At 35.4% G+C, this 10,942-nt stretch overlaps 3 protein-coding genes across 3 annotated transcripts; 1 reads left to right on the top strand and 2 right to left on the bottom strand.

Annotated features, from left to right (window-relative positions):
- LOC108661812 lies at window positions 370–1,070 on the bottom strand. The gene has a single exon (XM_018120296.1). It carries the CDS (start codon window positions 1,003–1,005, stop codon window positions 703–705), a length of 303 nt encoding a protein of 100 aa, XP_017975785.1. The 5' UTR covers window positions 1,006–1,070; the 3' UTR covers window positions 370–702.
- Window positions 3,363–5,485, top strand: LOC18603695 (prostatic spermine-binding protein). Its single transcript, XM_018120086.1, has 2 exons — window positions 3,363–3,918; window positions 4,838–5,485. Exons 1-2 carry the CDS (start codon window positions 3,547–3,549, stop codon window positions 5,084–5,086), a joined length of 621 nt encoding a protein of 206 aa, XP_017975575.1. The 5' UTR covers window positions 3,363–3,546; the 3' UTR covers window positions 5,087–5,485.
- LOC18603696 (importin subunit alpha-4) lies at window positions 5,336–9,224 on the bottom strand. The gene is made up of 10 exons (XM_018120085.1): window positions 8,763–9,224; window positions 8,242–8,338; window positions 8,071–8,162; window positions 7,851–7,982; window positions 7,579–7,764; window positions 7,320–7,483; window positions 7,151–7,229; window positions 6,806–6,934; window positions 6,570–6,697; window positions 5,336–6,477 (listed from the first exon to the last, which is right to left on the bottom strand). The coding sequence occupies exons 1-10, from the start codon at window positions 8,970–8,972 to the stop codon at window positions 6,120–6,122; spliced, it is 1,575 nt and encodes a 524-aa protein (XP_017975574.1). The 5' UTR covers window positions 8,973–9,224; the 3' UTR covers window positions 5,336–6,119.

Genomic DNA, 10,942 nt, shown 5'->3' on the forward strand with positions numbered 1-10,942 from the left:
AGAAGAATTTCGGCGGCGGCTAAAACGTGTAAGACTAATCCTTTTGGAAGAACAGGAAATTAGAAAAATGCAGAGTTTCAATCAACTATGCATCTGATGAATTTCATCATAAGCATTTACGGCTTCACAAGCAACAATTGCCCTTCTACTTGGCCACCATGATTTCTCTCCCCCATTGAACAAAACTCTCATAACTTTATCAGCTCTAACCCAATTTAACCCCGACATAGTTGCTAGCTTAGCTTATTTTCGATGCAGGTAACCTCATTTGAATCGATGAATTCTGATTGCTTTGATCAGCCCTTACCTAAGAAATTGACATGGTTGAGTAGCTGAATACCTTCCATTGCTCAAATCGAAACAAACGGGTTCAGTTTCTAACAAGAAATTGTAATACACTCCAATGGTAACAGCCCATGTAAGCTCATGAACATTTAGCAGGTGAAATATGGTAAAAAAGAAATGAACCCAGACTTTGGCATACAAGGAAAAACCCAGCAAAGGTTTTCAATGATTAAGCGAGCTGGGAAATTATGAAATCGAAACAGAAAAATATAACAGGAAAAATCAAGAACCCAAGAAGGAAGGGGGGGGGGGGGGGGGGGTTACGAATTTCTAACTCTGTAAATTCAGATTAAAGTCGCTACCTTACTCAGCTTCTGTACAAAAATTTGTGTATAAATTTTTCTGCTTTTGCAGAAATCAAAGCGTACACCCACAGAAAATAAAGAAGAAACAGAGCATGGCGACTAAAGCTAAGGACTCCAGGACCGTGACGAAAGTCCACAACACGTTATCCACGATGGAAAAATCCAACCACCTGAAGCTCTGCAAACTCCAACCACTGGTCAGGTACGATAAGTTGAAGTCCCGCCACCTGAAAACCGACGTCGGCAGAGAGAATTGGAAGTCCGGCCACCGGAAAACTGACGAGTACCACATGGGGCACATCTGCCTCTGTTCTGCTGCCAAGTCTCCAAGAGGGAACTCCTCTAGCTTAACCATGAAGTTGGATTTAAGGCAAGTATTTGGTGGGATATTTTCGATTCTATTTTGTCTTTTTTAATACGACTAGCTATGAATAATAATAAAACTATATAGTAAAATTGATTTATTTAATTGGCTACGCTGGATTTATCAAAAGTCCACGTGATCCAGCGGGGATTGACCCGACTGCTTCAATTGGCTAAGCATTTGAATTTAATTTCATTTATATTTATCTGTTCTTATTTTTATTTTTCTATTTTTTTAAATGACAAATAATGGCGTAGACACTAAGCAGTTGTAACACGTATAAAACGTGAAATTGATTTGCTTAAAAACAAAATTACTTATTCTAAAAAAACAAAATTATATAATTAATTTTATATATACAAAAAAATGATGGCGATGCTTTTCATTTTTTTTCCTTTTTTTGGGTGCAAAATCTGAAAATTATTGTTCAAATATTGTGAGATTTTTGAGTAATTAAAAATAAAAAGTATTGAAGTTAAAATAATTATTTAAAAAACATTTAATTATCTTAATTGAAGTCATTTATAGTCTATTACCAAATACCAAAAGCTTAACTTAAATTTCTCGTGATTGTTGGTTTTGTTAAAAGTAAAAATATCAATAAAATGAAGTCATACTTATTAATTTTGTTGAGAAAATGATTAAAATTCATAATTCAATTTTTTAAAAAAATTTGTTAAAAAATATAACCGGACGAGTTGATAATTCCATCGATGGGTATCGTTTTCAATTATTCTTTTTTTATTATCACCTAAAACAAAAGTAATAATTTAATTCAAATGGATTAATGGAGCTTATATTAGTCACTATAGAAATGAGGTGTTTTCGTGTTGGCCAATTTTTGTTGTTGGTTGCCTTCTTGGTTAAGGCTTTGAAAGCTAAATGCCAAACCCCCGTCAGTTTCAACTCTCAAGATATTTTGGTCAAGTGGGAAAAAAAAAGGCATGAATTTATTTACATTTTTACCTCAACCTACTTATAGATAACTGATGAGGGAAATTTTGTTAAGCACGCATGTTTAATCCAACACAGCCGCCACGTGTCTTCTTTTGTTTCGATGTCAATGAATTAGGTCATTTTACAGAATTGAGAACATTAGATCTTTCTTTCATTAAAATTTTTTTTACCAAAGGTCAATTTATTACTTCTAAATTTAGATGAGAAATTATTTTTTAATTTCATATTTATATTTACATTCACCAATTAATTACATATCAAATTTTGATTTTGCTAACAAAAATTCGACATTATATAACAATATCGTACACAATTACTTTAAAAAATAATATCTAATTATATAAGGAAGAGTTTCCATCATTTTTATGTTCAGTTCTTGATTTTCTTTTTTTGAAATATAAAAATATTTGTCACACAACTTGTAAATTTGAATACTAAAATCCGTTTTAAAAAATCAACATTTTTAATCGATTTAAGATTGAAATTGAAATAATCAAATTGAATTATTTATAGTAGTTTTAATGGAATTTATGCAATTAATCGTTTTAATAAATATGAGTTGATGATATTTTAATCGAACCCTATTAAATTTTGCTTTGCCCAACAAATTTAATTTCCCAAGTAGTGTGAAATATTTTAAATATCATCAACTCATATTAATAGTAGTAAATTATTTATTTTAAAAAATACATCCTAAAAAAGTAAATATCTATATATATATATATTTATCTATTTAAAAGAATAAAATTTTGATTATTTATTATCCTCTATCTTTTAAAATAAAAAATTATCTACTAAAATATTCGAATATTTGATTTATTAGTTGATACATGATTTCCTTTTAATAAAGAGTAGAGTTCAAATTAAAAAAAAAAACAAGTGGGGAATTAAAGCATAAAAAATTGAGAATGCACCAAATTTAGCCTTGAATGATGGATGTTAAGGTTAACGGGCCAACTTAACATTACAATCATATATCTTAAAAGAATATAAATTCCACTTACAATTTTTTTAGGATTTTCATAAAAAATTTATTATGTTTAATGGATTTTTTATGAATAAATTATGTTTCTAGAAAAATTACATCCTTAATTTTTTAATAAAATTATCAATAATACATTTTAACATAAACAATAAGTTAATTTTTAAATTAAAAATATTTATAATATTTTTACCTAACGAAATTAAATATTATGTGAAAAAAATTAAAACTATGATGGTAATGGAATTTACTAAAAAAACCCTTAACCCTAGATTCCCCAACTCGTTCCTCGCACGTGACAAGCAGGTGATGAAGAAAAGAGGGGAAGGGCGCCGCAATGATCCAAGTACCGCAAAAATTACATATTCTCTCATTGAGACCGTTCGATGTCTCTCCACGTCAGCGATCCGCGTGGATTCTGGTGTCAACGGCTGAGATCGCAGTTGCAGAAGCTACTGGTAGAGAGAGCAAACAAGCTTCCTCTCTCTCTCTCCTTCCCCCCGCTCTCTCTCTTCCAAATTTCTGATTTTAATTCTGATTTTTATTTTCTGAGAAAAAAAGACGAGAGAAATTTTCTGTCGAGTTTTCTAAAGATGAAGTTGATGGAGGAAGAGAGGGAATATGAAGAGGAAAAGGAAATTAAGGTTACGAAGGAGGAAGAGGCGGACGGTGAGGACGAAAGTGAGGTAGAAGGCGGCGAAGAGGAAGAAGAAGACGACGACGACGATGAAGATGATGATGATGATGGGGAAGACGATGACGACGATGACGACGACGGAGGAGAAGAGGATGATGATGAGGAAGTGCAGGTTATTCACTCTTCCGGTGGTCCTCCGGTGCAGTCAGTGGATGACGATGAGGATGACGACGAGGACGAGGATGATGAAGACGACGACGACGGTGAAGGAGACGGCGGCGACGACGACGACGACGACAGTGATGACGATGAGGAAGGTGAAGGGGAGGTAAATTCTCTTCATCTACCTTAATTCCAGTTAATTAATTATCGTAATTATTTATAAATTATGTGTTTTTCAAGCATTTTTCAGCTGAAAATTTCAGATCCGGTGTTTTTCTCCCCCATTTGTTTGTTAATCGATTGATTCTTTCACCAATCTGAGGTTCAGCCTTAAATTTTGAGCTCAGTTTTAATGTCTTACACAGTTTCTCGAAGGATATTTGGTGTTTCTTAAGGTTTCCTCTCAGATCTATTCGTAGAATATAACTGGCGGCTTTCATTCCATTAACTGCTTCTTTAATTATCACATCTATCTAATCACCATAAGTTCGCAGATCTAAAAGCATATACTGTTGATTTAGCTAGCTACGACGGCTGATGGCCTATTTCACGATCCAAAATCCAATCTTTTTGTCCAGGAAGTTTTAGATCTAGGCTTATATTTTTCTGTTTGTGCATTTTTGTCACTTGTTTCTCAGTTATTCTATCCAGTTGCTTTGATCTTTTATCAAAACAAAGCAAACTAATTTTTTGAGCAAGTTTTGAGTATTTTAGTGAATTCATCGGGGTTTTGTTCTTTAAATCTTGGATTGTTTTTTTTTTTTAAGTTGGCCGTAAGAAATCCTGTGTCCCGGTGGGATTTTATCCCAAGGGAAGTAGTGATTCTTTTTGCAGTTCTTTTTTTACCACCTTTCTATGTTAGGAATCGTACATTCGATCTCCTAGCAGTCAGTTGTCGTAGTCTTTGACCCCTCTTCCTCTGTTGATACTTCTCTGCGGTAATCGTGACACCTGTCTTTTATAGAATGTTTCATCTACTGTACTTTTTGTACATCTTTCTCTTGTTCCATGTTTGGCAACTAGGAAAATCCGTGGAAAGTAGGTTTGTTAATTTTGGTTTGTCACCGTGTTTACCTGCCTTGTAGGAGGATATGGGGACGGAATACCTTGTCCGGCCCGTAGGTCGTGCTGAAGATGAGGAAGATGCTAGTGATTTTGAACCAGAAGAGAATGGTGAGGAGGAGGACGTTGAGGAAGAGGGTGAAGATGAAGATGATGAAGATGAGGCTGGTGGAAAGATTGAAGCTCCACCCAAGAGGAAGAGGTCGGACAGAGATGATTCTGACGACGATGATGATGGTGGAGAGGATGATGAGAGACCCTCCAAGCGATAGGGCTGGCCCCTTATTGGTTTGAGGACTGACCATTGCCCATATAGGTCAATCTCTCTCTTTCTCTCTCCTCTTTCTAAAAAAAACCATCTCTCTGTCTTTGTGGAAAGAATGATAGGATGCGTTATGCGTTCTATTTTTTAGTTGTATCATCATGGTTCAGTACTAGTAGACTTTACATGTTCAATTTGGTAATGCATAGTTATGTTCTCCTGAAAAAAGGAAAACTATTGGGAACAGCTGGTTTAGAATTTGTGTAAGTTTATGATCCTAGATTAAGTTGTAGACTGAGAAATTCCTCCGCCCCATCTTTTAGAATTGATAGCATGTTTTTCTAGTCAGATTTTCTTTCTTAAGAATTCTTGTGATCTATTGAAATGGTTGTTGGATGGCATTGTGATTTTTTTGCATGATGAGTTGATGATTGATGGTTCTTGTTGCAATTTTCAATCGATTGATCTAAAATTCCAGTAGCGAATGGTTCTGTCTTTCTGTTGAAAAAGGTCTGATCTGATTCTTGGTTCGACTGGCCTCGTGGGCCTTGAACAGGTCACTGCCAACTGCGAACCCAATCCCAATCCCTGTTGGTCGGATCAGACTAGATGAATATGGTAAAAACCTGGAACCAGCCAGGACCAGGGAACTTGTCAAAACTTAATTTGGCAAACAAATGAATAAAAGAAATTATGCTGGGGGGACATCATGGGCCATGGCTGCACAATGCTATTCTGGCAATAATTTTCAGTACGTGTTGTTTTTGAAATTAAAAGCTTTTTAACCAATGAACAGATGGCACTCACTGGGGGTCTGGGCCTGAGAGAGTGAAAGAACCAGCAACGTTCAGGTCCTGAATAAGGATGTAACAGACACAGACAAAAAGCTTTTGGCTTCAGCTTTGATGTTTACGTGGAGACATTTTTATGTCAAAAAAGTGTCAACGTCGTGACTCCGCCGAAGAACCCACACAAAACTACTTCCCAACCTGCCAAACTTCATCAACATTGGGAGAACTTTTTTTACAGAGGGTTTCAACTTTTCAACTAAAGTTGAAACCCCCCAAGGAAGGGTTGGACTGGTTACAACCGAAAGAAAAACCTGAGTTACCAGAGTCGTCTTCATCTTCTTCCTCTAACCAATACCTCTCTAAAATCTTCACTGCCTTCTTGTAGATCTCATTGTTGCCATGGCTCTGTAGATTCTCGATTTTGTCCAATCCATCACATTCATCAATCATTTCGGTATAGATGCTTACCGCACTGTTGCCCGATTCTTTGTCAGCCTCACCAATCTTTAGAATATTCTCTACAGCTTCAAGGCATACAGTCACAATCCTGGGGTCAGGACAGACTAGTAGGTCACATAGTGGCTTGATACAACCTCGTTTCACCAAGTATCTGTTGAAAAAACACAAGAATTAAAACAACTTTGTTAATTGGAAACCAAGCAGGACAGTTGAATCTACTAGGGGCGAGGGGAAAGCAGATACTGAATCTGTTCTCGGGACCCGACAGAGGTAGCATTAGAAATAGCCCATGCAGCCTCTTTCTTGATCTCGAATTCAGCATGTTGAAGCAGGTGAACAAGAGGACTAATTATGTTTGCTTGAATAACAGCCTGTTGCAGATAAAGTAAGAGTAAGCAATCTTTGTTAGTACTCAGAATAGTGACATATAGTCCAATTTTGACAAGGTCGGTCATTCAGAAATACTTTCGGCATGTAACCTGTATTTGACTTCTATTTCCAGCTGTGATGTTTGAAATTGTCCAGCAGGCCTCTTTCTTGATACTCTTTTTGTAGTTCTGGGAGAGGAATTCGTAGAGACAAGGGAGGCCTTGGTTGTCAATTACAACCTGAAAAACATACTTTATAAGTCAATCTCTGTCAGGACTTAGACAATATGAACAATATTTTTGATGTCTTGATCTGTTATCTAGTACAACTCTCCAAAAACAGAAGAGGTTGTAAATACTTTTTGATCACTTATGTTCTTGACTGCCAACAGCAAGATCAAACCTGTTGAATCCAAAAGTGCAGGGATTTCCACCAGTTCACATTTCGATAAATACCTGAGTCTGAGAATCATCACCAGTAACAATGTTCCCTATAGTCCGAAGTGCAGGGACAAGCACAGTTTGTGAGGGATGACTGTAGGAAATAATAAACCCAAAAAAGAATGAGAATTGCATAAACCGGAAAGATGAAACATGAACATTATATAACCACAAGACATCTTACTGGAGAAGCTCCACCAGTCGTGGACAGATGCCTGCCTGGATCACAGCCTGAATCTTATCATTTGTACCATCCGAAAGATAAGAGAGGGCCCAGCAAGCATCTGTCAGGATTTCTTCATCACTCAATTGAATCAGGCGCTGCAAGGTTTGCAAGGCAGGCTTCACCTAAACAAGAAGAAGACAACCCAAAATGTATAACTGAAAGAAAGAGGGAAACTAGCACCGTTCTGAAAACTATCATTTCACCTGATCCTGCCTACCTGGTCAAAGGGTGCTGGTGGCTTGCCACGGCAGAAGTTCAATAAAGCCCAGGTGGCATTCCTTAGCAGAGATAGTTTAGAATGTTCATTCAACTGTGCCAGTAATGGAATTAGTCCACCATGACTAAGAACGATATCTCTAGACTTTGGTGAATCACCAGCAACATTTCCCAAAGCCCAAACAGCCTGGGAGAGTCGACAAAGGAGTCGTCAGAAGTCAAAAACCAGAAGAAAAGATATATAGCATATATCAAGACTGAAATGAAACTGACCTGCTCTCGAACATCAGCACTTGGAGAGCCAAGAAGTTGCACAAATTTGGGTACAGCACCATGTTCGATAACAACATTGGTGTGCTCAGATGTACCAGATGCAATATTAGTCAATGCCCATGCTGCCTCAAACTGAAGATGGAAAATCAAGCCCGAATGGTTCAGTGAAATAAACTCTGCATAACTTGAAAAAGTGTGAACCTTGTTAATTAATACACACCTGTAACTGAGGCTGATCATGATTGTCAAGAAACCCCACAAATCGAGGAACAATGCCTGCTTCGATCACCTGCTCGATGGGAGAGCATCTCTCTGCAGGCATATATCCGAGTTAAGATACAAGTAAAGCAACAATCAAGACAAATCTTAATAGCAAGAGCATTGAACAAACCAATTGATAATAGTTTTCGAAATAGAGTGGTAGCTTCCAATTGCAATGCTGGATTATCAGATAATACTCCTTCTACCATTGAAGGAAGGCTTTCCAACTGTCATCAAGAATGTGGGTTAGAAGTACACATGAAAAAGTCATTGTAACTGAAGCAAAACCATACATGCATACACAGATGGAAAAGTCAGCTAGTCCAATCAGATTGCAAGAGACCCTTGTCTGAAAAATGACTACATATCCCTCCCATCTCAAGGATTAAACTACCGACCCAGGAATATGCTGCTTAGAGAAATGGTAGTGTATAACCAAAAAAAGACCCCAAATTCTTCTCTCCTTCCACTTTTGATAAGCATGGTATGGATGCATGAGCTTCTTGGTCACTGAATCACATGAACTTAGCCTATACTATCAGCAGTCAGACACCCATCTGACAAAGAAGCCCAGTTCAAGAACAGAGAGAGAGAGAGGGAGAGAGTGGAAAAGAAAAACAAAAGAAAGAAAAACTTCTTGTCAATTCTTACAATTGCAGTGGGAAGCTCACTGAACTGCAGCTGATACAGATTCTGATCGAGGAAAAAAACCCCATCTCTCCATTTCTTTAGGAGACTTTCTTCTCTCTTGCTCTTCCTTATCTCCACCAAACTGTCCTCTCTCCTCCTCCTTGCCTCCTCCGCATCCACTACTCCAGTCTTGTACCATTTCTTCCTCGTATTACTTGGTCTTACCGGCATTGCTTTCAAAACAACAATCTGCAGTTTCCAACCTCTAAGCTAGCAGCAATGATTAGTGTCGATGAATTATATAGTGACTTTGTGAGCACCTGGACAAAGGGTTTTCCTGTTTTGTTTATTGACAACTTGTTTCATGCAACAAGCGGCTTGGGACTGTCTTGTTTGTGCTTGTGCTTTTGTAAGGATCGGATTGGAGTTACATGTTCCACCAGTTCAAGACAACATAGAGCTGCAGACCCTTTGGTTTTTCGTTGTCACTTTCTCTTTCTGCTTTGTCTTTGTCATCTGATTGCCTAACTTGTTGTCCTAAATTAATTAAATCATGGATTGCAAATTCATTCCCCAAACCAATTCTTATATGCAACATTTTCTTGTTCTTTCTTGGCCGGTTATACATGCATGGAATAATTCGTTTTTATAATCAAATTAATTATAACTAGATTTGCTTATTGCGTTCGTATTCAACAACCGAACCGGCATATTCATTTATATTACAAGCTCAATTTTAATAATAATAATAATACTCTCTAGTCCGTCTCTTTTTTATTTTCACGAAGATTAAGATAAAAATTTTAATTTTAATAAATTTTATGACACTCAATACCTTTTAATATGGAAGAGGTAAAAAAATTATAAAATATTAATTTATAACATAAAAAATAAAAGTATTAGATATCTAAAAAATTTATTTTCGTTTGTCATAAAAAAAGATGGACTTAGAAGAAAGAACGGGGTGAGTATTAATATAAAGAAATTGGTAGTATGAAGTAAACGAGGGACAAAAACATAGAAACAAATTGTTGAGTAATTATTTTAATCCTCCAGAGAGAAAATTAGGAGCACATTGATCATTTAAAGAAATTTGAAAGACGACATGAAAATGATGGATGTTAATGGATATGGTTAGTTTCAAAGCTAAGTTTTCTAATTTAAAAATATTTTTTTCTTATCCAACTATACAAAATTACTACAGATTTAGTAATAAAAAATTAACCCCAACCATCATTTTCACCTCTCCAATTTTTTTCCCATTGTTTTTTATTTTATTAAAATACCTTTTTTTTCTTTTTATTATTATTATCATTTAAAATTTGAAAGTTGAGGGAGCCCAATTTCGGCTCAAAAAATAAGTATGGATTCCAGTGGGCCAAGGGTAAGGCCCACAGTTAGAATGGGCTATAGGGGGCGGTGCAATGTAGAATCCAAGGGGATTAGACAACGCCAGCCATAAATAATGGTGGGATCACTCACATCCAATTAATGTCGGTGGTATCAACAAAGGCCTTTCAGACTTTTGCCGACAGCTCAGCGATTGAGAATTCGTTGACACGTGTAATTTATTTAATTTTGATAACAATATTGAAGTCGTACTCACTTTTATTATTACTGTTTCGGTTAACATTATCATAAGTAAATAAAAAAATTTTAATTCAAAGTAATAATAATTCATATTTCATCTCCATAGAAAATGTGAAATTCATTATTTTATTTATTAGAAAGTTAAAAAAATAAACTAATAGTATCCAATGAAATTACATGAATTAAAATTTTTGAGATGGTTGAATTTGAAAATTTTTTAATTAATTATGATTAATTTATATGTGAAATTAGTAATAACTTTATTAATTTCAAATCAATATAATCTATCGAAATAAATTAAATTCCATCATTTTAAGTTGTTTTTTCTGATTTTGATGTTAATCGACTAAGAGAGGTAAATTATTTGATTATTTTCATCCATTTTTGGTATTTAAAATTGACAAATTAATTGTTAAAAAATATAAATACTATTACTATTTTTAAAATAAATTTAATAAATGATGCATTAAATATAAACTCCTAAGTTAATAATGAGGAAGAAATGGTGAAAAGATTAAACACACGAGGTTGACACGTCAATATCCGTTCCCATTCTCCGCACCCAAGTAAAACTAGTAATTATTTTAATTTAAATTTAAGCATAAGCTACC

Source organism: Theobroma cacao, chromosome 4 (assembly GCF_000208745.1).
Source record: "Theobroma cacao cultivar B97-61/B2 chromosome 4, Criollo_cocoa_genome_V2, whole genome shotgun sequence".
In the NCBI taxonomy this organism is placed as follows: Eukaryota; Viridiplantae; Streptophyta; class Magnoliopsida; order Malvales; family Malvaceae; genus Theobroma; species Theobroma cacao.

Excerpts from the sequence above, each read along its gene's own strand:
- LOC18603695 (XM_018120086.1), top strand. The coding sequence starts at position 3,547 with ATGAAGTTGATGGAGGAAGAGAGGGAATATGAAGAGGAAAAGGAAATT. Across the intron at positions 3,919-4,837 it reads ATGAGGAAGGTGAAGGGGAG|GAGGATATGGGGACGGAATA; the intron begins GTAAATTCTCTT and ends CCTGCCTTGTAG.
- LOC108661812 (XM_018120296.1), bottom strand. The coding sequence starts at position 1,005 with ATGGTTAAGCTAGAGGAGTTCCCTCTTGGAGACTTGGCAGCAGAACAG.
- LOC18603696 (XM_018120085.1), bottom strand. The coding sequence starts at position 8,972 with ATGCCGGTAAGACCAAGTAATACGAGGAAGAAATGGTACAAGACTGGA. Across the intron at positions 7,765-7,850 it reads GTGCTGATGTTCGAGAGCAG|GCTGTTTGGGCTTTGGGAAA; the intron begins GTCAGTTTCATT and ends CGACTCTCCCAG. Across the intron at positions 6,478-6,569 it reads GGGTCCCGAGAACAGATTCA|ATACTTGGTGAAACGAGGTT; the intron begins GTATCTGCTTTC and ends TTTTTTCAACAG.